The sequence below is a fragment of the Mauremys mutica genome, chromosome 9 (assembly GCF_020497125.1).
Source record: "Mauremys mutica isolate MM-2020 ecotype Southern chromosome 9, ASM2049712v1, whole genome shotgun sequence".
Classification (NCBI taxonomy): domain Eukaryota; kingdom Metazoa; phylum Chordata; order Testudines; family Geoemydidae; genus Mauremys; species Mauremys mutica.
This window is the reverse complement of record NC_059080.1, coordinates 87706536-87732575: the sequence shown is the minus strand read 5'-3', so window position 1 is coordinate 87732575 and position 26040 is coordinate 87706536. Positions and strand designations below refer to the sequence as shown.

General features: G+C 39.5%; 1 protein-coding gene across 1 annotated transcript; it reads left to right on the top strand.

The window, feature by feature from the left end:
- The first annotated feature begins 52 nt into the window (after window positions 1-52).
- On the top strand, window positions 53-25690 carry PDCD10 (programmed cell death 10). The gene is made up of 8 exons (XM_045029943.1): window positions 53-218; window positions 6464-6677; window positions 11163-11216; window positions 17932-18049; window positions 18875-19001; window positions 21456-21534; window positions 22039-22121; window positions 24103-25690. Exons 2-8 carry the CDS (start codon window positions 6582-6584, stop codon window positions 24182-24184), a joined length of 639 nt encoding a protein of 212 aa, XP_044885878.1. The 5' UTR covers window positions 53-218; window positions 6464-6581; the 3' UTR covers window positions 24185-25690.
- Window positions 25691-26040: the final 350 nt, after the last annotated feature.

Here is a 26040-nt window from a genome sequence, read left to right as displayed (position 1 = left end):
CTCCCTCCTCTCAGCCCCCCCCCCCCGCACTGCCTTGTGGGAATTGTAGTTCTTTGGAACTGCACTACAGGTCCCAGGGGCCCATGCGGCTGCAGGCTGGTTCCGGACAACGCCTGGTGTGTGGTAACAGCGGCGGACGCTTCCTTCTCGGCAGGCACTTCCGGCGCGGCAGCGGAGCCCACTCAAGAGCGTTAAAGTCCCCGAGGGGAGGGGGGGAGGTAAGGTACCGGGCTGTGTCTGTCCCCTTTTCGGAGGGTGGGGAGGCGGTGCTCGGCTCCCACGGGCCGGGCAGGGTCACTAGTGTCTTTTCCTAGGGCCTGGTGATTCCCTCGCGGCTACGCTGCGTTAGGGGCGTAGGACGCTTTGGAGAATGCGGGCCCCGGCTGAGGGCCTGTGGGTCTCCGGTGGGGCGGGGGCGGTATCTGGGGCCTGGCAGTTCGGGAGCCGCTGTGGGGGAGGGGCTGGTAATGCCCCAGGGAGGGGGAGGGGTCTGGGATCCCAGGGGTGGGGGCGGGCATCTCCCCGCCCCGGCGAACAGCAGCAGGCTGAGGGGGTCAGCCAGCGGCTGGCAGGTGTACAGCCAGAGCCGGGCCCTGAGAGGCTGCCCTTCGGCCCTATCGCAAGGCTTCACCTCTGCCCCCCTCCACCCCCCCGCGTGCCGGAAGCCACGGCTTTCCAAGGGGGCTAGTGATCCCGTGTGGCTATTTCCCCTCCCCCCACATTTTGAGACCTCCTTAAGGGGGCCCGATTTTCGGATTTAGCCGTTTCTGAATGGCAAGTTGTGCACCTTCCCTCACTTGTGAAAATCTTGGCCTGGGTGTGTCTCTTGTGTGTCCTTGGCACGTAATATTTTAAAAGGGGGCTTTGGTTTGATTTACAAATGTAGGTTTTATAAAATATTTATTAAATCTAGTGATGGGAGTCATTCATAACTTCCCTTTCCTAGTCTTTGTAACTCCAGTCTTGCAGTAGTGTGCATGAGAAGGCGAAAGTGAAACTGACCTATTTGTTATCCAAGTTGAATAAAATGCAAAAAGTAAACAGCATAAATGCTGATGTGTATTTCCAGTTTAATAATTGAAGAGGAACTTAAGGAAAACTTAAAACAAATAGTTTGTAACCTGGCTGTCCCTTTAAACAGCACATCTGACTGTCAAGGCTGGTTGACTTCCCTCCTCCAGCCTAACAGTATCTGGGCGAAGCCTCTGTGTTGCTTCCGTATCCCATTAAATAAGCTCACCTGAAGAAGAGCTGTGTGTGACTTAAAAGCTTGTTTCTCTCACCAGCCAAAGTTGGTCCAACAAAAGATATCAGAGGGGTAGCCGTATTAGTCTGTATCCACAAAAATGAGGAGTCCAGTGGCACCTTAAAGACTTAACAAATTTATTTGGGCATAAGCATGGTATCTGAAGAAGTGGGTTTTTTACCCACGAAAGCTTATCCCCAAATACATTTGTTAATCTTTAAGGTGCCACCGGACACCTTGTTTCAAAAAAAGATAACCACCTTGTCTCAGCCTCACAGTATCAATTTACTTGGTGGGTTGTGGTATCATTGAGGTTAGTTTTAATTATGGTTTCTAAAATATATGCTGCTTTTTAATTTCTAGAAGCATCTGATTAAATCACAGGGATAGTAACAATAGCTCTATGTTCAAATTCCTGAGACTGCATAGGGAGAGAGAACTTGATAAAGGAACTGATGCATACTGTCACCTTCACCACGTTCATTGCTGTAGTTGCATTGCATCCATGCTGATAATTTGTTGCTTGACTAAATTGTGGTGGTGTGATCTCTGCTAATTCTTTTAGGTTTCATAATCATTTTAATTTGGCTAGGTACAAAAATTGGAGCCCAATTTAACAGGGCTTTCTTGTGTAAGTGATAGGTAGAGATAAACACATGACTCGTTTTTAATATATCTGCCTTTTGACTGTCTAAGGTGCTAATCTCACATTGAAGTTCACTATTTCAAAATAATGTATGGAGATGGGAGTGAATTGCAAAGCGGATGAGATTCAGAACAGTTTTAATGAAGCTGACTGGTAGACTTCCATGTTTCCTGTAAATTGTTCACACAACTTCTTGAATGGTGGCGCTCAGCCACATTCACCACAGTGAAGGGTACCTAATTTCCAATATGTAGTTGCATTTTATCACAAGGAAGCCTAATTATAATTATAATTACTTGTATATATGTTTTCTATATAAATATAACATTTTGGAAACATGTCGCTATAATAATGTCTGAAAGATTATAAAATACCCGATTTTTTTTATTGGTTTTGCCATACACATGGTGCTTTTTTGGAATAGCTTATTGCCATTCAGTTTCTCAAGTATAGCCTCTGCTTAGGTGGCTCTTTATTTTTGGAAAGTTTTGGGGCAAGCCAGTTTTGAAACTTTAATGGGGTATTATTTCACTTTCTGATAACATTCTTTTAGTCCCCTGATAAATGAAACTGCTTGGTGTGTGAGACAGGGGAGGCCAGAATCTATACAAATGAGTGCATATTCCTTTTTTATTTTATTTTTGCCCAGTTAGACTGTCAAAGTTACAGTGGTTTAACTTTTATTGATCTCATCATGTTTATAACGTCATTCAGTGGTCATTTGCTCTTCGTAAACTAAATTTTCATTCAATAAAAGAAAAGATCCTTCAAAAGTGAACTGATCATTGGGTTTGTCACAATTTTTCCTAAAACAAATAAACAAAAATAGTTTAGTATAGTGGTTTATATTTTGTTCAGAGCTTGTTCATTATTTAGAAACTTAAATAAAGTTACTGTACTTTACTCATAAAGTTGGAACATGATTAAAACAAACCACATTTTACTATTTTTCATCAAATCACCAACATTGCCACTTGTCTTCACTTGGTGACTGAATCAAGCCCCTCATGTTAGGAAATTTCTGATTACTCTGCAGATAAAAATAGGTAAGAGCCAAACTGCCTGATTCCATGAATGCAAGATAGGATCTAGTCAGGACAAATGCTAATTTTTTTTTCTAGTTGAGTTTAGGCCAGTTACAGTCTGATGTACTAGGGATGTAGGGGGTTCGTTGTTCCTCAACCTGACCTTTTTTGAACCCTTATCTTTTTTCTGTCTAGAGAAAGTGAGGAAGAACTTGCTGCAGATTAGCAGTGCTTCCAATAGTCAGGTAGGATGGTGGCATCTCTGAGGAAATTTGTTATGCAGTGTCTGCTCAAGAAACCAACACTTGACATTGGGAATCTGCTATATTATTGTCTGATGTCTAATCTTCCATTTTTGGAAAATATTATAGGGAAGGTTGTGGTGAGACAATTCTGAGTATCTAGATGCCTCAGATAATCTTGACCTGAGTCTGCATTGGTGATATTGGGAGAACTTCTGCTGGTGTTGTCTGCATGTTGATTAAAGTGTGCTGCTTTTTGATATAGTTAATCATGAGGAATTGATGAGAGATGGCATCATTTTTTCTGAATTTTTCTAAAAAGTGATGTCAGGCAACTGCTTTTCCATACCCCAGGGTGCTGTCATGTAGAATTCCACAGGGTTCTAACCTATCTTCCCACTTGGGAAGATTATTGAGGCGGTGTACAGTATGTGGTGTTTTCAGTATGCTGATCACATACCGCTCTAAACTTCCGCTGCTTAGCTTCATGTCTGGAGCATGGATGAAAATAAGCTGCTGAAGTTCAATCAGGGTAAGACCAAGGTAATGCTGGTAATTTGAGGGAAGCAACCAGAAGACAATTAAAAAATTATCATGTCTCTCTTATTGAGGATTGAGATACTCTGTTTGTTAGTAGATCTTGCAAACTGGAGTTGATGGTAACAATGTTTAGGAAGACATTTCTCACCCATCTTTGCTTAGCTATGAGTTGGACCATTTTGTTTGGATATGGACTTTGCTACTGCAATCCATGCCTTTGTCATTTTAAGGTTACAGTTTTGCTATACATAGGGTTACCTTTCAAGATGCGCTAAACACTGTCAACTAGCAGGATGCTGCAACCTGAGTCTCAAGTGGTGTATCTTGTATGGAACACGTAACATCAGTGCTTTGTGATATGCACTGAATTATTCTTGGTTTTCAGGTGAAGTTTAAGGTGTTGGTTTGGTGCTTCTGTTGACACTCCTCTGTATAAAGGAGTGGGAGCTGGGACAGACATTTTTTTTGTGAGGAGCTCAGTTTTGGAGCACGCCTTTTTTTCTCCCTTCCCTTTAGCCCTGCAGTCTGAATAACCTGATTTTGTTAATCTTCAAGGTATGCTGTAATGCCTCTCTAGTTATCCAGCATTTTGGGGTGGGAGCAGCACAATAAAGGCAGTTGTTTCCGATGGTATTGTTAGGACTTGATTTTTGTTGTAGTAGGCTATTTTCCTGGTTTTGTAGTAAGGATAATCTGCTGATTTTACTTCTGACTTTTTATGTTTAATTTTTGGCAAATTCACCAGCGGATTATAATAGGTGTGTTTGTATAGATATAGATGTGTGTGTGTGTATAACACATAGTAAGGTCCACTGTGGAGGCAATGTTCTAAGTTTTTTGTAAATTCAAACAAAAAAGAACCTGAACTCTGTTGGAAATCTAGAATTTAGGTAGTGTCTAAGTGATTTCTTAGATTCTTTGGCTATTCTTTTTTGGGAATAGGAAGCTCTACTTGGGGTAGGTTTTTATTTTATTTTAGGGAGGCTGGGATTACTGGTTTAAATGTAATTGTGGAAAAGCTTCTATCAAAGTCTTGTAGCATATCCTGAATATGGTCACTATCTGGGTCAGTCTAATATCCTCTGGAAGTTTGTTCCTCAACTAAATCCCCTCAACTGGGAGTGCCTTATTCATCTGCTTGATTCTGTGCTTTGTGATCTTCATTGTACCAGAGGAATGCAGCTGTCTTGGTTGCTCATGAACACAGAGATAGTCTCTACTGTAGATGAGATCTGATCCATTAACAACTTTAAAAGTTAGAATCAAGTCTTTGAACTGGCAGCAGAAGCACATTGAGTCAGTAGAGGGACTGGAATACAGGCTTGAATGCACACTGGTTTAATGCTTGGAGGAGGCAGACATCTGGATACTTTATACTGTTCTCACATTCAGCATCTGGAAATCGCACTGTATGTATCCTGTTCATCCTCTACATATGTGTTGAGAGTCCCTTTCTTTAGATATAATTGAGATCCTCCTTTGCCCCATACAATCGATATGCATTGGCTACACAGACTACACTTAAGCCTGAGCATGCATTCTCCATGCAAAAAAGCCAGTGGTAAGCTGGTTTGAATGCAGACTGCTTGTCAACCTTCCTTGTGTCTCAGGCAGTGTACAACTGCCAGCTTCTGCTTGCCATTTCCCTGTTAACATGCAGCCCAAATTAACTTTGAAATGGGGTTATCGTGGTTGATAGAAACCAGAATATGAGACAAAGTGACAGATGAGTAAGAAGAATGGACTGATTCGTTGACCTGTAATAAGACAATTAAAGAATGAATTCCCTTGCTAAATTCTATATTTAAAAATCCCTTAATATTTGTTACAGATTTGATGTTTGAATAAAACACCCTTTCAGTGATAAATCCTGAAGTTGGATAATATGGTACAGGTATTTAGCTCTATCTTGTGGGTTTCTCATGAACCAGATAAAGTAGAGGTATGAGTATTTTTTCCTTTCAATACAGTGCTTGTATGCAGATCCCCAAGTTAGATGGGTTGAGTAGGGTGGAGAACTTCTAAGATTCAGTTACTGGAACAGCTATTTTCCATTGAGCTAACATAGTTGCTGACACACCCTGAGTAGGAACAAGACATAAGATTTCTGTTTATTTAAAGGCAAAATCTGATATCGAGAACTGAGCTAGTCGGAGGCAGCCTGTAATGATGATTGATTGTATCTTTTAATGAGTGATTATTAGGATTCTGTTGAAAATGAAACTAGATACATAGGTGTATAGATTAAAATTTGATTGTATGTTTGTATTTCTGTTATTTATAGTAATTGTGCATCTTTAAATATGTATTGCCATTTCAGGACTATAGTACATATCACTTTAAAAGTATGCATTTTACATATATGTATTATATTATTAGAAATCTTATGTTTCTGCTCACTAGTGGTGGTGAGAGCTTCCAATGTGAATCCTCTAAGGGAAGAATCAATTCTTTCTCCTTTTCAGTACTTTTTTTCAAGAGAAGTTGTGTATGAGAACTTGAGATACAGCTGTAGCCTTTCCAATAGTGCCTTGCTTATCAAAACAAATTCTTGGATGGGCTACAGTGACTTAAAATTTTAGAACTTCATTAAGTAGAAATCCCACTCACTGAGGGATTCTTTTCTTGTGAATGTAATGTGTGTTTTCCTCTAATTATCATGCAGTACTAGATCTGCTACTTGAAACCTTTTGTAGTAACTTTTCATCTGAAAATTGTGGCAGTAGTTTAGTGTTTATAATATGTATTTTCCCCTCCCTCCCAGGGCAATTTATTTTTCAAGGACTTTAAATATTCTTGCACAACGAGGAAAAAGAAGAAAACCTTCAGTGAATGAGGAGTCTTTGCTTTTGTAGCATTTTTCTTGAGAAGTGGATCTTTGAATGAGGATGACAATGGAAGAGATGAAGAATGAAGCAGAGACCACTTCTATGGTTTCCATGCCACTCTATGCTGTTATGTATCCTGTTTTTAATGAGGTAAGCTGTGTTCTCCTGTTCATAGTGTAATACTCTGTTCTGACATGGAGGCAAGTGGCACACTAATACATGCTGTTTGCCCTGATATGCAAGGATGTCCTACCAAGCCCTCAAGTCCAACATCTACCATACGTTCTTTTTTGTATTTCTTCATCCTTCTTATCCATGAAAGCCATCAGCAACCTTTAACATAATCTTCAACAATTTAAGTTTTTTTTTCTTTTTTGCCCCGATCTTTTCCTTAACTCTGGTTTTCCAGAGAGAAGCAGGACCTTGAGAGAGAGATCAGGCTGCAAGTATAAAAAATGTAAACTTAAAGTAACAGTAGATTTTTTTCCCCTCCCCCTCCAATTTTAGAAGTGAGGAAAGAGAGTAGGATGCAGCCTGTCCCTGTAAAGTAATGCCTATTTTAGAGAATACTGTTCCACTGGGACAGTTATTTCAATGCCTCAGTTTACTGGGGAAGTAAAGATGGGGATTTAACAGCAAAATATAATTTTAAATTAAAAGAAAATGATCTTGTGGTGCTAGAAATCTGTGCATTTTGTAGTACTCAAAGCAAAGCTGAACACCTAAATGGTTTGATTACTGCTTATCAAGTTAGATTTTTTGCTATGTTTAAGTGATGGGAACCTGAAATAGATAGTGGTAATCAGTGATCAAACTGTAGTGCAGGGGTGGCCAACCTGTGGCTCTGAAGAGTCGCAGGTGGCTCCGGAAGTTAATATGTGGCTCCTACAGGTCCCAATTTTCTAATATGCCGAGAGGTGCTCACTGCTCAACCACTGCCTCTCCCACATGCCCTTCCCCCACTCCACCCTGTCCCTTCCCACCCCCTCCCCCAAGCCTGCCATGGCCTCGCTCCTCTCTTCGGCCCCTGCGCCCCTCCCTCCCCCCCCCCCCCCCCCCCCAGCCTCCTGCAGGCCATGGGAGACCCAGGAGGGAGGGGAGGTGCTGATCAGCGGCGCTGCTGGCTGTCAGGGGGAGCGAATGGGGGCTGCTGACATATTACTGTGTCTCTTTGGCAATGTACATTGGTAAATACTATCTCCTTCTCGGGTGCAGGTTGGCCACCCCTGCTGTAATACATCACTGATCTTTTAATCAGAGTAAAATTTTAAAACTGTGTGTAAAGTGGTGGATGAACAGACACTTTCCTGTGAGATCAGAATAGAAACAGCAGGTAATTCATGGATCACTTCAGTTGTTTCATATTCAAGACGTGCCTTAAGATCACTGTATTGACAGCAAAGGTTATCTGCAAATGATGCATAGGTGGGAAATTTAACTCTGAATTACAGGGCTAATCCAGAAATGTGGTAAAATGAGTGCTGAATTATCAAAGTTAGACATACTTTCTAGTCCATCAGTAACTAGGCAGGGTATTAAACAGTAGCTATTAAAGTTAAAAAACATTAACTTCTGTAGAATCAGAGAAATTCCATTCAAGAGTATTAAAAGAATTGTCCAAGGAGCTCTTTGTATCATTCATGTTGATTTTTTAATGAATCTTGGATCATTAACTTTATTCCAATTCTCTAGAACTTCCCTAAAGTCATAATGATATTTTAAAAGGTTATATGGCATTCCTGGGTAACTAGGCCAGTTAGAATGACATTGATCCCAGGCAGAATCATAGGCTGATATGGGACAATCAGTAAAGAAATAAAGGGTAGTAGCATAAATAATACCAATCAGCATGGTGTCACGGAGTTTGGGGAGGACAAGGCCCTGCACTTCTGGCTGCCTACAATTCTCCATGACTCTCAGCCAGTCAGTAAAACAGAAGGTTTATTTAGACGACAGGAACACAGTTGAAGACAGGTCTTGCAGTACAGACAACAGAACCCCCTCAGTCAGGTCCATCTTGGGGGGCCAGGGGAGGCCAGGAGGTCTGCCTGGCCTCCCCTCCATTTTCCCAGCCAGCTCCAAACTGAAACTCTCCAGCCTCTCCTCTCCCTTTGATCTCTTTGTTCTCCAACACTTTCAGTTGGCACCTTTGTAGAGGAGGGGCCCAGGCAATTAGTTGCCAGGAGGCAGAGTGTCGACCATTCTCTGTGCAGACCGTATCACAGGGGCCCCCCTGGGCTCTGCAACAATCACACACCCTGATCTCCTCGATACCTAAGAAATGCATAGGGGAAACTGAGGCACCCACACAGTATTCAAAGAAAACATTAAGAACATTCCCATTTCGTCATACATGGTTTATGGAAAAGAGGTCTTGTTGGATAAACTTAGTATTTATTGATGTGATCACAAATGTGGTTGATAATGTACTTTCCCTTCTTTGACTTAGTTCCATGTGGTATTCTGATTTTTTTTTTAAAAGAAAAAGAAGCACCATTCAAAATTAATGGAGCCCATATTCAACAGATTGCAAAAAGGAACTAAATGGGGAATTGTCATCTCAGGGGTCTGGTGTTTCTAGTGGAGTCCTGCGGTGATCTGTTTTGAATCATTACTAATTAGTATCTTTATCGATCTAGAAGAAAGGATAAAATCATTACTGGTGAAATTTGCAGGTGACACAAAAATTGGAGTGATAAATGATAGAAACAGATCAGTTATATGGACTGACCTGGATCACTTGGAAAGGTGGGTCCATTTGAACATTTGTTCTAATACAGCCCAATGCAAGGTCATACATCTAAGAACATAGGTCTTACAGGATGGGAGACTATCCTGGAATGTAGCTACACTGAAAAGAAGGTAGTGGTCATGGTAGATGCCAATTGAATGAGTTCCCAGTGTGATACTGTAGCTAAGAGGATGAACATGATCCTTGAAGGCTTAATGAAGGGCATAGCAAGTAGAAATAGGGATGTGATATAACCTCTGGACATGGTATTAGTGAGACTTGCTGGAACACTGTGTCCAATTGTGGAGTCCACGCTTGAAAAAGAATGTTGAAAAATTGGGAGGGTTCAGAAGAAAGCTACAAGGAAGATTTGAGAGCTCAAAAACATGCCTTATAATGAGGCTTAATAAGTTCAGCCTTTTTAATTTATCCAAAGTTATGAAAAAGTGACATGAACACGATCTATAAATACCTACAGGAGAATAGTTCCAGTAGTAGGAGAAGCCCTTTAATCTAGCAGAAATAGGAATGATGAGATCCAGTGGTTGGACTCTGAAGCTAGATAAATTCAAACTAAAAATAAGAAGCAAATTTTTAACTTCGAGGCTAATTATTTTTTGTAACAATTTACCTAGGGAATGTGATGGATAGATATCATTTTAAGGTATACTGTAGCTCAAACAGAAGATACAGGTGTGATGCAGAAGCTATTGGGTGAAGTTCTTTGGGCCTATCTTATGTAGGAGGTCAGACAAGATTATCATAATGCTCCTTGTTGGCCTCAAAATCTGTGAAAGCAGATGTTGTTACAACAATTAAACTGGCTAAAATGTAAAACTGGTGAGTGTATGTATTTGTCCTGTGACTCTATGGTCTCAATTAATGGTAAGGCTTATTTCGTTGAGGGAATAATGATCCCAGGAGGACGTTAACACTGGTAGACATAAATATAGACAACACACATGCACAAATTGAAATTTAGAAAAAACAAACAACAAAAAACTTGTTACTGCATGAGTAATTTGAGTTTAGTTTTTTTGCTGCCTCTTAAAGTTCTAGTTTGAATAAGATGAAAAGCACTAACATTTTCCTTGGCATAGTTTACCCTAGAAGATTAAGTATTATGCATATTCCTGCTACTGCATGATACACTTTGTAGTCTTCATGCCTATTCTGAATTTTGTCAATCCTTTGTGATAATTGTTCACAATTCAAAATGATTTTTTACACTCTGCAAGTTCCTAAGACAGCAATATGTGCTAATACTTAATTTTGTTTTAAATAACAATATGCAACCCAGTTTTACTGATTTGATGTATCCCATTATCTTCCCAGTATGGATCGGATTCAGCTGAGGTGATGTCTTTGAGGTTGGCAGGAAACTTTCTTTATACAAAGTGAATATTTTATTTTTATAAAGGCCCAATTAAAACATTTTGGATCATAATTTTAATCTAAAATGTAACTTTCTATATTGTAAGATTAATGCTAGTTCTGAATTGTGATATCGTTTCCCCAATCTGGGCCATGTCCCTTTTTGCAAATACTGGAAGTAGTTTAGACTTGTTCATGTGGCTCTGGGTTTTGGTCAAACTCCTTCTGTCTTTGGTTCAAATTCTCTGACTTCAGGAGCACACAATGGAGAATCAACACTCCTGCCTTATCCATTAGTATTACAGTTTTTAAAGCTTATTTTAGGACAACTGTGAGCAAAATCTTCCCTTTTTAGTGGTTGGATTTCCAAGCCTCTATCCCGCAGTTGAGACCACCCACTGAGTGCCTCTTGTTTGTTCTGTCCTTTCCCATTAAGGCAGAAAAGGCCAAACAAAAGCTCAGAGGTAACTACTGGCTTTTCTTGTTCTGATGAAATTCATGTTACTAATGATTCTGAACTTTCATTGCAGCTAGAGCGAGTAAATCTATCTGCAGCTCAGACCCTGAGAGCAGCTTTTATTAAGGTGAGAAACTAATAAAGAATTATTACAAGTTGTGTGTCACTCAGAAACACTATAAATAAATGTTTGAAACACAGTTTAAAATAAATGTGTTTTCAGCTTTATTGCTCTGTTTTTCCCTTTGTGCCATCTTGTTTTAAAAGCAATATTTAGTAAGAATCAAGTGGCCTACAAGGAGATTACCCAGCTTCCACTTCTTCAGAAAGACTAATGGATTGGGCTGTCTTAAACTTGTATGATTGATTTTAAAAGTTTGTGTTGTTCTGTACTGGACTCATGGGGGAGATGGAATTATTTTGTGTAATTGCTAAATGTACTGATATTAAGCACTTCTGATATGAAAAACCTTAGTAGAAGATACTTGTAAAAATCATCATTAGCATAGACTTACTGTCGACTGCTACTTCACATTAAATGTACAGTAGGAGACGGGTGGATTGTAGGTTCTGAACGCTCTGCTCATTGCCTAAGACAGACAAACTCTATCTCCAGTAAATCATTTCAGTGGAAATCCTGCAAGGAGCCTCTTGAGTTTTCCTTCTTCTATGTATGTGGTTCTCTTCTGCCCCCAATCTCCCCCACCCCCCCCCCATGGCAGGAGGTAAACTGGCTCTAGGCTAGTTAATTTTACTGCTTTTATAGATTATACAGATGAAATCTTGCCTGGAATTAAGATGGAAAAACAATGTTGAAACTTAAAACAAATTCCTTGTGCGGTAGGCCTGAGATTCTGAGCTGTGCCTCTAAGGATATGTCTGCACTGCACACTAAGCCTGGGCTCTGACTCAAGCCCCACTTCTGCCCACACCCAAATCAATCTACTTGAGTCAGCAAGCACTCAGGACTGGAGTCCTAGAAACCTGCTAGGGCAGGGGTGGGCAAACTTTTTGGCCTGAGGGCCACATCTGGGTATGGAAATTGCATGGTGGTCCATGAATGCTCACGAAATTGGGGGGTGAGGGCTCCGGCTGGGGATGTGGGCTCTGGGGTGGGGCCAGACATGGGGAGTTCAGGGTGCTGGAGGGGGCTCCAGGCTGGGGCAGAGGGTTAGTGTGTAGGAGGGGGTGAGGGCTCCATCTGGAAGTGTGCGGGCTCTGGGGTGGGGCCAGGGATGAGGGGTGGTTTGGGATACAGGAGGGGACTGGGGATGGAGCAGAGGGGCTTGGAATATGGGAGGGGGCTCTGGGCTGAGGCAGGGGTTTGTGGTGTGGGAGGAGGCATGGGTTCCAGGGTGGGGCCAGAAATGCAGGGAGGGGCTCCGGACCTGGACTGGGGGTTGCGATGCAGGGGAGGGGGCTCTGGGCTGAGGGGTTTGGAGTGAGGAAGGGGCTCCGGGCTGGGACAAGGGGTTGAGGTGTGGGGGGAGGGGATGAGGCCTTCTGGGGGTGTGGGCTCTGTGGTGGGGCTGGGGATGAGAGGTTTGGGGTGCAGGAGGGTGCTCTGGGCAGGGAACAACGGGTTTTGAGGGTGGGAGGGGGGATCGGGGTGGGGAAGGGGTTGGGGCGTGGGAGGAGGTTAGGTGTGCAGGCTCCGGGTGGTGCTTACCTGAAGCGGCTCCCAGAAGCAGCGGCATGTCCCCCTCTCCGGCTCCTACGCGGAGGCACAGCACCGGCCAGGTGGCTCTGCGCACTTCTCCATCCGCAGGTGCTGCCCCTGTAGCTCCTATTGGCTGTGGTTCCCGGACAATGGGAGCTGTAGAGCTGGCGCTTAGGGCGGGGGCAGCGTGCGGAGCCCCCTGGCTGCCCCTAGGCATAGGAGCTGGAGGGGGAGAACATGCTGCTGCCTCCGGGTGCTGCATGGAGCCACGGCACATGCAGAGCAAGGCAAGCCCCAGACCCTGCTCCCTGGCGGGAGCTCAAATGCCAGATTAAAAGGTCTGACGGGCCAGACGCAGCCCGCGGGCCATAGTTTTCCCACCTGCTGTGACTCAGGTACGAGCCTTGTAATTTTTACAGTATGGGCTTAGGTTACAGGTCTGTGTAGTGCAATATGGATGTGTTAGCAAGGCTGAGACACCTGGGTCCAGCAATTGTAAAGCCAGGTTTACAGTGCAGGTGGACTCTCAAGCATGGTCTTGGAAATACTGAGTCCACAAGCCTGTATCCCGCAGATCCAGGTTTAGTGTACATTGTACACATAACTTAAGAGGTTTAGCACAGAACTCACGGCCCAGGGAGTGACTTTCAGGTGGGTACAGAGGTGGCTTAATCTGGACTGTTCTGGTGAATGCAGAGAGCTCTGACTGAGTTACAGAAGCCTCCCTAGAGCTTGTGAAGTAAAAATATGCAGCCTAATTTTACTGATTTGAAGTATCCCGTTGTTTTCCTAGTACAGACAGGATTCAGTTGAGGCAATGTCCTTTGGAGGTAATCTCTTCTGCTGTTGCTGTGCTGGCATAATCCTCTTTCAGCTGTATATGTGACTTTGAGGGCCTTTTTACACCACTCCAATCCTTTTACATGGCATGAAGGGGTTCGAGCAAGGATGAGATTTTCACTCAGACTCTGTGCTTCTTTGCAAATTACATCTTGAGATGTTCTCTTTATGCTTCTCCCACAAAAATAGAGAATATCCATGCAACTTAGTTTTTGGTCGAAAAAATAACAGACTTTTAACATTTTAAACTGATACCCCGTGTTCCATGCTGATTGATAAAAGATAATGACAGAACCACAGGAAACTGCCTTTAGGAGGGGAAAAGTAGGGAATAGGATTGTCCTTGATCAGGTAAGAATTATGTATTTAAGAGTAGCTTTGGCCCTTCTACCTTTCCTCAGATACAAAATATAAAAAGTTCTTCAGATTTCTTTTCATTAGCTGCACAAAATACTATATAGGAGGCAAAGATCCACTGAACAGAAATACAGAAAGGTCCTCGACTTTTTTCATTGTGCTTCTGTAATATGAAAGCTAGGTGTATTTTTAAAAAATCAACTGTAGTGTAAATTTTTATCATAGATTGCAATAAACATTTTAAATTAAACATTTATTATCATCTCCATAAAAATACAGTTTAATGTAGGAATATGTACTATAATCTACTTCAGCTTCTTAAAGTTCATTACCTTCTTGAAATTCCAACTCTGCAGTTGGGCTTGGTCTTAAATGCATTAATCAAACTATTAATACATGAGCATAATTTACATTTGATAGAATCAGGGGCACATTTCCTTAGCTGGCTTCTGTAAACTAGGTGTTAGATCCTTCTGAACATAGATTAAGATTCAGTTTCTGGCGTCGTCATATCGTGCTGAAATATAAGAGGAACTGTTGGTGAGTCACATCACTTGCATCTCAAGCACAGGGTGCCTATGTAGATTATAAATAGTACTTGATTTCTGCTCTAAAACACTGATATCTAGTGGCCTGAAGACCAATTTTCATCAATGAGACAACTTTTATTGCAGTACAGTTTTCATTGTTGCTTTGGTTTGACTTCATTGAAGTTCACCTGCTCTCTCACTGGGTCTGTAGATGTATTTTGGAATGACATTCGAATTTCCTGATTAAACAAGTATGTATATGGAGCGGGAAAATTGCAGTGATTATAGTGGAGGCATTAAACTAATCTAGACGCGATAGTTCGAACTCCGAACGCGCTCCCGTCGACTCCGGAACTCCACCACCGCGAACGGCGGTGGCGGAGTCGACGGGGGAGCCGCGGACTTCGATCCCGCGGCATCTGGACAGGTAAGAAGTTCGAACTAAGGTAGTTTGACTTCAGCTACGCAAATAGCGAATAGCGTAGCTGAAGTCGCGTACCTTAGTTCGACCCCCTGCCCTAGTGTAGACCAGGCCTTAGAGGCACAGCACATTGTTACAATACCATTGCTATTGCTTGTTAGCAGCAAATATATCATGAAAGTATTACCTCAAAAAATATAACGGTGTAGTGAGATACTTCACTTGATATAGGGTTTAGAATGTGCTCTGCTGTACAGAGTGCTGTTGGCCATCCCTTGTCATTGGCAATCATTTACAAAATATACAGTGGAAGTAATAGCATTCGATAAGTCTCTATATATACTGACTATCCTGGGAAATCAAATTCATATTCTCTAAAGAGTCCATTCTGTGCAGGACTTTCACTTCAGAATCTTGACTCTTTAATGTGAGACTAGTAGTTCACTAGCTTTTTAAGTTCTCTGATCCTGTGGGTAGCAGTAACAAGGTAGAGCATGAACTAGGTACTCTGTGGAGTATAAAAGCTGCCCTTCAAATGTTCCAATCAGTTTTCTTTTTGACCATGGTTGGAGAAGGTGCTCCTGTATCAGACACTGGCCTTGAGCTGGTCATTTTTCCATCTTTTCATGGGATCCCAACAATGTCTTATTGGCTGTCCGCCTGCAGTAACCCTGACTTTCAGCCAAGTCTGATATGATGGTTGTATTTTTGAAGCCTTTTCATCAGGTGATTTATTACCTTTTTAAAAAAAAATGGTTGGTGCTGGGAGTAACTGGCATTTTGGGGGCATTCTAACATGCATTTTTTCTTTTGATCAGAGCCTCAGCACTACTTCATCATTCTCTACTAAATGTACAATGCTCCAGTGTCAGCATTGTTCTCTATCTACCAGCACTTGAGTCTAGATGCTCTGTCGTCACATTTGTTAGGCATCTCAACACCTTCCATCTCAACGCCTTGTTCTATACCTGTCTCAGCACTTGTTCTATATATGTTGGTTCAGTGCTTTCCTCAGTGCCCTTAAAGGCACAACATACTGGTGCTTCTTTTTTCTTTATTTTAAGTAAGGCCTCTGAGAAAGGAAGATGATCATGAGTTCCAACCTTGTCAGAGCACGACAGACCAATGTCAAAAAGGTGGTGACCATGTTTGTTTGCTCTGACTTCCTCGAAGTCCGCCCTGATGTACAGAAGGCCCACATATGTCTGTAGATGTCACGTAAAATGCTAAAGAAATGGGGTGAATACCTTCAGGCTCTCTTTGAGGCATTCCCCAGGAGACTGTTTGAGTCCAGTACTGAGGTTGGTCCAGAATGCTTTGAAGAGTAAAATCTTCAAAGCTAAAGCCCATCAGCCAACCCTATTGAGTACTGAGATTCAGTGCCAGCATTGCCAATGTTGATGCAGGCTTGGCTTCATCTTGTAAACCTATTAGGGTAGCTTGAATACCAAAGGGCTCTGTCTCCTCACCAGCAAACCTGAGCATTACAACTGCACTCAAGGGTCCCAAAAAACAAAAACAAAAAACCCTTAAGATGTAACAGTGAAAATCTTCCAAGATGATGGATTCAGAGAAACAGCATTACAGCTAAATAATCTTTTTTTTTCCCCCCTGTGTTCCAGTCCAAAAGCTTTCCAGTTATTCATTCTTGAATTCTAGTTAAATCCAAGATGGTATATGGGTACAAAACTATGAACTCTGATACTGGAATGGAGTTTTGGATAAGAAGTTTTCACTTACTATCAGTGCAGTACAGTGCAACATGCTGTTGTGAGACTCAAACATTACATGACTGGAATAAAATCAGACAGTAGAGATATACTATCCATGTAATTCAAAAACTAAGAGGAAGAAGTCATCAGTGAAGGTGGATGGAAAAATTGGTAGATGGATGAAAAAATTAAATCCAAACGTATGACAGGAAAATATTATGACAGTTGACTTGTATAATAAGAAAATAGTACATGTCTAGGCTGCTGGTGAGAGAACTGAGTTCAAAATAAAACTGATAATTTAACAGTATATAGAGAACTTTTATTGATTACATGGATAAAAATACAATTAACATCTTATGCTTACAACAGTTTAGTGTAAAACATCTCTAATTTTTTTCGTTTCATCTTTTTAGGGGGTTCTGCTTTGTACTTTATTTCTTAGGACTGTGTTCTTGTAAGATGTTTGAATATTATGTGGAAATGATTTTGAAAATGTTGATTTATTTTGGATTTATATTTTTGTTTGACATGTAGGAGGGTGAAATATTGTATTAGACCCAAGGGGTAATAACGTTTTTGTGTTTAGTGCAACTAAATTAATATTTACATTTAAGGATTATTGAGTTTAAATACCAAAATCTCTTAATAATGGAATATATTGTAATTGTAGGTGGTAGGGACTAAAGTAAACATGAGTAGTGGAAAATAATGAAAATACAAAAAGGAGCAATAGCCATGTGTGAAGCCAGTTATTGGATTATGCAGATCTGTTGTAACACCTGCAAAGAGTGTCATCTTCTGTTACTGACACTCCATTAGAAGAAACACTGAAGCATTTGAAAAGCTTTGAAAAAAGTAATACTAGTGATATGTGAGAGTTATGAGGACAAATTGAAAATCACAATATCTGTGTAATCTGAAAAAAATATGGTTGAGAGGAATTAAATAGAAATATATAAAATGTCTTCTCACCTTCTATGTCAATATAATTTTGATGTTTTCAATTTTTGTTCAGAGGGTAAAACCAGGTAAAGGGAGAGTGTGAGATACCCATAAATACTTTTATGGAAATGGGTGAAACGACTTAGTGGGAAAAATTGTGGATGCAAAAACTCTTCAGTAGTTCAAGAAACATTGATGCGATCGTGGAAAAATGCTTTACAAAGTGGTCTGCTGTTATGAGCCTATTCAACTTCTCTAGTCCATAATAATTTGATCTCGTATGTACAGTCTGTTGTCCCATTGAAATCTAGCTTTATGCTTTAAAATGTCTCTGAAGTCCTAAATATTTCTTAATCAAAATGTTCTTTATAATATAGGCTGAAAAAGAAAATCCAGGTCTCACACAGGACATCATTATGAAAATTCTGGAGAAAAAAAGCGTAGAAGTGAACTTTACAGAGTCTCTTCTGCGTATGGCCGCAGATGATGTAGAAGGTATTTATCATCTCTAGGAATGGGAGGTGGGAATTGCATTTAAACCCATGTTCTCTGATATTGATGGGTATAAGCCTACCTTTTGATACTGTTTTTCAGAGACAAATGTGACATTTAAATCTGAAAATTAGCATAGAAAATTTGTCAGTTTTCTTTTTCGAGACAGGTTTCATCTTAGTGAGCATTTTTTTTACAAATTCTGTTTCAGTATAGTAAAAACCCTATTATAATGAGCACTTATGGTGGTTTGGGTATTTTATTGAACATAGTAATTTAACTTTCATATTTATTATACTCTGTAATTCTAAAAGCATAATTCACCTCTGCAGTGAAAATGATAAATTATTAGAATGTACAGTGCATGTTATTCACTCAGTATAGCATGAAATCTGTCTTTTCTACAACTTAGGAGACAAAATGTTCTTTCTAATATGGTGGTGTTCTTTTGTCATAGAACCAGGAATTCACTGTAAGAGGGTTTCACTTCTTTTGGTAAACTTTTTTCATACTGTATTGGATTAGCACAATGCAGTCATACCGTTCAGTGGATCTTCCCTGGATTATGTTTTTTGTAAATTACGTTAAAATAATGAATGTTCTGGATTTTTTGGACTGAGTGGTTAAAAATCAAGTAAAGGCATTTATAACAAACAGACTGTGCTTCTATCAATATAGAAATCCATTGCACATGCATAATGGAGGTCTGCGTACCTCTTTTAAAATAGAACTTTGAAGTACTGATGGAACTTTGAATAGCAATATTCACAGTGTCACCAGAAATATGCTTGAGGGTAAGTAATAGTTTCTTGTTTTTTTGCCTATCAGAGTATATGATTGAAAGGCCAGAGCCAGAATTCCAAGACCTAAATGAAAAGGCACGAGCACTTAAACAGATTCTCAGTAAGATTCCCGATGAGATCAATGATAGAGTGAGATTTCTTCAGACAATCAAGTAAGTGCTGCGTTCTGTATTTATCTGCAGGTCAAGCTGGAAGCCTCGACTTGGATATTAAGATATTATATGTGTTTTAGTGATGTGATATGGTACTTTCAGTGCTCCTGGACCTTTTGGCAATACTGTGCTGCTCTAGAGGAATGGACCATCCTGTTCAGAGAGCATGACCAGTGCCTGGCTCTGTCTATTGCCAAGTGGAAGCAGGAGTTGGGGAGCATACATTGCACCTGTGTGTAGCATGTGGAAGAAGTACTGGTGCATTAAGAGACTTTGTACTACTATGCTTGTGCTGCACTTGTTTTGTGGCTAAATAGGACTTTAGTTTACATGATCATGAAAAGTCAAACTACAACCAATCTTGCTTATATATTAAATGCTTATATATTGAAAAATAGTTCTGTTGTAATGTGTGATAAATACCTTTACAATATTCCACTTACCCATAGAGGCTGTGTGTCATAGTAGTAAAATATAAATCACAGTACTAATAAATATATGACAGGGTTGATTACGTAGGTAGTCAATAATTGCATGAGACTAACAGTGTTACTACCATGACATTGATTTGTTCTGTGGTCTTAGGCAAGTCACTCATCTGTTGTGTGGATAAGTTAGTTAATGTCCATGAAATATTATTATTATTTATTATAGTAATACTATATACTAACAGTTGTTAACTTAGTACAAGATGCAGCTTATTTGAGAATGGTTGAATCTATAGTTACATGGTTCGCCTAACAGGATGATATAATGCTATTTAATTTGTACACTTTATATTTCAATTACTTGCTTTTGTTTGGTTTTTTTAATGGGGATTTTGAATGCACAGATGGGGCAATACTGGCTAGTGAAAGATTTTAGAGGGGTTTGTGTAATACATAATGTATAAATCTTAGAACTGAATTTTATTGGTTTTGAGGCTTTCCATACATGTTGTAATATCATGTATCTAAATATCAATAGTTTTATCTTCCCTGACACCAACACAGCTTATTATAGTATATGTGTATGTATTGGATACTGATGGATGAAGGGGTAACATTTTCTTAATGCTGATTGGCTTATACATGCCCATGTTTGTACTGCTGTTTTTAAGTCCTGTACTGACTGAAAACTCCTGGCTTTATAAACAGCATTGGCTTACTAAATTGGTTAACCATTCTCAATTTCTATTTCCATTACATATGTGGGTTTCATTTGTTTTTCCCAAATGCTTGCCTTACAGTGTGGCAGTCTTCACTTTTAGAGCTTGACATTTCAATAAAAGAGTTGAGGCAGTGCCTTTGCTTTTTATAACAGGGGGTGGGGTGAAGGAAGACACGTTCATATCCCAACAATACAGCAAGCTTGAGTTTGCTTGAAATTCACAAGCTAAGGGGAACAGTTATATAACTGAAAACAGCTAATGTTAAACATGAAACAAAAAGGGTCAGACAAATGTCACATCTATGCAAAAACTTAATCTTGATTAGTTGGGCTACTTTCAATGAACTCTGGATTCACTGTTCTGGACTGATATAGTGATACAAAGTGTCAGCAATTTCTCAAGTAGGAAATAGCCTGTAGCACTCTATCAGAAGAGTACCTAGATCTCTGTATTCTGCTCAGTGATTAGGAAATGGGATTATAAACATCCTGAAATGCAATTTTTAATTTTGGTAAGATAGTAGTAAAATTGCATAGAGTATAATTTTTGATATTTTATATAATGGTGTTTATGAAACTGTGCACACTATTGTAGAGTTTTGATATAAAGAAAATAGTACAACACAATAACTACTCTCTTCTGACCACCCTTAGTACAATAAGAGAGATGCTAGCTGTTCTTGTTTCAAATTCATTTTAAATCCTGCAAAACTAGATTCTGTTGTACACATTAGTCCTATGTGTGGGTTAGTGGCATCAAATTGCTTTCAAAGGCACTGGATGTAAACATTTTCTGCCAGGTAGTTTAATTTCTTTTGGTGTGCTTGGGCAAGCTACAAGGAATCCCAAACTGTTTTGAGCCCCTTGGCATCCTAAGTATAAGGTACATAATGGATGATTTTTTTCATATTTGGAACAAGCATTAAGGATTTAATTCTGCTATTAGATCCATGCATGCAACTACCTCTTAAATTGCTAGGAGCTGTGTGTGCATACTGAAGACACAGTTTAATTCTTACTGTTAAAACAATGAGTATATAGTATTGTTTAACATAGGTTTCCATATTATTGGGTAGATGCTAGCTTTCAGAGTATAAGGAGCACATTAAACTTAATTTGGATTTAAGTACTATATAATCTGATTAGTTCTTTGCATTTGGTCTTCCTGCATCAGATCTACACTATTTCTATAAAATACTTTAGAAATAAGTATCAAATATGTTTTTTTCCTGGAAGTGATTAAAATTCAGCATTAAATTAGGCTAACTTAAAATGTTGTTTGTTTGTTTTTTTTAAATCAAATAGGGACATCGCCAGTGCAATAAAGGAACTTCTTGACACAGTAAATAATGTCTTCAAGAAATATCAATACCAGAATCGGAGGGTACGTGAATTAAGATTTGCCTGTAGTATTGTATTATTACTGCTAAATATAAATATGAAAGATCTTTCATTCTTACAGTGTAAGGGTCAGTGGTAGAATTTAGCTAGTCATTTAGCGAGTCAGAAGGAAGTGTACATGAAAAGAAAAGATAAAGCAGTGTAACCAATTCAAATCTGTCACTAAGGCCATATACTTTTTTCTATTTATTTCTTCCAGTATGCATGGGTTTTTAATATGTTTAGATGTGTCAGTGTTGTATCATTTTAAAAATATTAAAGTATAATGTGTCATTTTCTGGAAATGTCTGACAAGAAACTTAAATCACTTACCTTTTCATTTCAAAATGTTTTGAATTCCTGGATCTGCATATCTTTAATTCACTCTTTTTGTTTTTGCTCCCTAGTCCTTTGTAGCTTGTTACTGATTAGTTACTATAAATATGTTGTTCTGTAAAGGTATTGAATGAGATTTTTTTTATTTAATTGTGGATTTGTATATTTTTAGGCACTTGAGCACCAAAAGAAAGAGTTTGTAAAATACTCCAAAAGTTTCAGTGATACTCTGAAAACCTATTTTAAAGATGGAAAGTAAGTATGCTTTTGAATGCAGCGTCTCAACAACAAATGTGTGTGTTCCCTTTTATGTGGTGTTAAATTACTTGGGCTCATATGGCCATGGCATTTGTCTATCTTCATTTCTCCGTGTGTCTGTAAAGGGAGAATAAACCCATAAATACTTAAACATCAAGACAAAGTAATCAGGTGTGTAATTTTGAATATTGTGATTCACTTTACATTTAGAAAATTTCCTTCATACTGCTGTATCTCAAAAAACTTTTCAGATAATATAAGCACCAGTTAGATGTAGTCAGCAGACCAATAAGAGAAGAGGAGAAATTGTGATCAAGGACTTAGCAGCAAATTTCTACAGTTGATTACATCGTATGGAGATATCGAGATGCGTTTGGCCAATATTTGTCTCATAACACACATTCACATGAGTGCATGGAATCTTTAATATTCATGCAGAGTCCACATTATGTTTTATGCCAGAGCTGAAAGATAATATCTGTGGTGAACTTATTTGGTGTTTCAACTACCTTAGGAGGAAGGGGAGAATCACTCTTGGTATTCCATTGTGGTTGCAGGGAATCTTTGTACACCTCTACCCCAATATAACGCGACCCGATATAACACGAATTCGGATATAACGCGGTAAAGCAGCTCTCCAAGGGGGTGGGGCTGCGCACTCTGACGGATCAAAGCAAGTTCAATATAACGCGGTTTCACCAATAACGTGGTAAGATTTTTTTGGCTCCAGAGGACAGCGTTATATAGGGGTAGAGGTGTATTTCAACCACATGCTAAGAGTGGCACTGACAGGATTCCCCCAAAATGTCTGTCATCAGCCTGAAGATGGTGACAGCAGTGTAGGGTCTTGAAGTTTGAGGGTTAAAAGTGTAGTTCTGAATAGAATGGTTATTAAGTCTGTACTAGGAATGTGAAGAATACCCAACAATCTAGATAAATAGCAAGCTTCCTATAATAATCAGACATCAGTCGGGAGTTATAAATAAGATGCAGCAATCTGCTAATGATTGTATTCAGCTTTGAAAGGATCTTCTAGTACAGGAATATGCCATAATATGCATGGTAAAATACATTTGAAAGTAACAGGTTTACACAACTGATAGAAGGGCAAAATTAGCGTGGGAAACTAGAAACCTGGAATGATGATGATCAACAAAAGCCATCAGACCAAACACAAATACACACTAATAATTTACACTCCCGTAGTGCCTTTCATCTGATAATCTTAAAGCATGGAAGAGCCAGTGCTAGGATTTGGAGAGTCTGAAAAATACTGCATGAAATCCCATCTGAGACTTGAATTACTGACTATGTTGGGATGCAAGAAGTGATATAACCTGCATAAAACTGGCCATGGCCCAAAGCAAGACTTTTTGAAAGGCACCAGAAAAAGTGCAACAATAAAGCAAACAAAATGACAGCAGTCTGACAAGTATGGATTAGGGAGGTGAAAAATCCCATCTGTGTTGGCCTCATTCTTGGTCTTTTTTAAGTTAAAGATAACTGAGCAATGCTGAAGCAACACAGTATAGTTCCCCTGTTGTATGGGGATGAGGGAGAAAATGGCAAATTAGTCAACATCCACCCCCTGTTAACTTCAGCTGGACTTGTAAGTGCTCACCACTTCTGAAAATAAGACTTTTAATGACCACTGTTCCACTCTTTTCTAGCTAGCTTTGGGTTTTTAAACTAAATTTTCAGGAGCCAATAGTATTGAAGATCCTACCATCAGTTGCTAGTGTTCTTTGCATGGGTAAGGCATGCAAGACTGTGATATCTAGTCACCAGCTGTAAATTGAATGGAGGCTGCTATATTGCAAAACATCTGAATGTGCTTCACTGTGATGTTTTGCTGAGCCAAGATGCATGTAGTTATCCAGATTTGGTACTAAAATTTATTGCATAAAGTATTTTAAAGCAGTCCATATTTGTCTGAAACTGTTCTTGGTGTTGAAATATGTTTCTTTTCTTATAACAGGGCAATAAATGTGTTCGTAAGTGCCAACCGACTAATTCATCAAACCAACTTGATACTCCAAACCTTCAAAACTGTGGCCTGAAAACTGTATATGTTGAGAGTTGTACTTTTCAATGGTGGATAGGATACCTTTATATGTAAATTTTAAAGTTTTGACTGTATAAATTATCAGTCCCTCTTGAAGGGACCTAATGCAGGATTTCGAATGGGATTATTGCCATCTTACACCATATTTTTGTAAAACATTGTAGCTTAATCATAATCTCACGATGAAGATTTTGCATCACTCTTTGCTATTATCATTCTTTTCAGAATTATAAGCCAAAAGAATTTACGCCTTAATGTGTCATTATGTAACATTCCTTATAAGAATTGTAAATATTTGGTGTTCTATTTCTGACATTTTAACTTGAAAGTGAAAAACTGCAAGACTATGTATTTAACAATATTGGTGGCAAATATTCAATAAATAGTTTACATCTGTTAGTTTGTCTGTTTGTATGTGAACAAAAAATGTGTAACCTGTTTCCCTATAATTAAAGAATATATGCTAGATGTAAGAAGTAAAAGAAAATTATGTGAGTGCTTTAGGTCAATGGCATTTTAAATCACACCAAAAAAAAAAAAGGGCGCTTTCCTGTTTTCCATTTCAATCTGAGAGCAAACTTTTTTGAAATGTGTGATCCATTGTTAAACTTTGAGTAAGATACTAAGCCACACTTCTGTTATTAAATCACAAAGACAAAACAAAGGACCCAAAAGTAGCTGTTTGTTTAAAAAAAATAAAAAATAAATATTAAAGGCAAGGTGCTGCAGTGGGATAACACTCATGTTGCTGACAAATTACACAGGTAATTGGTCAAATCTAGTTTAAATCTCAATTAAAGGTAAAATATGTGACAGGCATCCTAGTGAGCATTTCTTTACATCCCAACTGTGGCATCTAATTAACATATATTTTTTAATTGCTGAGGCTGTTGAGAAACAGGACTAGGTACACTGCTAATATTGGTTCAGGAAGGAAGCTTGCGTAACACCAATCCATAGCACTTCATTTTCTTTATTACTATCTTAAGCTTTTAAAGTATGAGCACTGAATTACAATATTTTTATATATGTGTGTGTGTCTCTATACACACACACACACAGCTGATTTTGTTCAGCAAATGACATTCTGAAATGTATATTCATTTTACATGACAATTAGCTTTATTTGTACCCTTTCCCGTGAAGAACAACTGTATTTAAAACTATCCTGTTTTAGGAAAGACAAGAGTTGTTTCTATCTTGCAGACAGCCAATGTTTCGGTAACTGCAAGTCTGTTAATGGTCTGTTAATGGTGGTGAGGGACACATTGTAGCTGATTTGCCTAGGGATTCAGGAGCCCTAGAATTGGTGTCCAAATGTTACATCAGTTAGGCTTTGAGGTGAATTTTTCAGATGTTCCAATACATTGGACTGCTTGAGTCCAATGTGGTGATGCTTTAAATTCTTTATTGGTATCCAAAATAGTGGTATCCTAATTGCATTGTGAGCTCCCTCTAAGGAACATCGCCCATAGCCAGGAATGATCAGTTCATATTGTCTAACCTGAACAAAACAACTGGTCTACTCCCTTAAGCCCTCAGTTTACCCATAAACAAATCTAGTATTCTCCGTTGAACCATTGTTGTTTCCCTACAACAACCTCTACCCATGCTCAAGTAAGTGTTCTGATGCCTGGATCCAAAATCTGCATCAGTTCCAGTGGGACTTCATCTGCTGGCTGGTCATGTTGAGGGATCTGCCTGACTCTAGCACTCCGGACCTTCAGCTACCACCACCACCACCACCTGGGACCCTCCAAACGATTCAAGCTTCACAAAGTGGTGAGAACCCAGCACGCTCTCGCTCTCTCTCTCTCTCTCTCTCTCTCTCTCTCTCTCTCAGTATAGCCT

Bases quoted from the DNA above. Each gene is read 5' to 3' on its own strand.
- PDCD10 (XM_045029943.1), top strand. From the start codon at position 6,582: ATGAGGATGACAATGGAAGAGATGAAGAATGAAGCAGAGACCACTTCT. The intron at 19,002-21,455 runs GTAAGTGCTGCG...TAAATCAAATAG, and splicing joins AGATTTCTTCAGACAATCAA to GGACATCGCCAGTGCAATAA. The intron at 21,535-22,038 runs GTACGTGAATTA...GTATATTTTTAG, and splicing joins ATCAATACCAGAATCGGAGG to GCACTTGAGCACCAAAAGAA.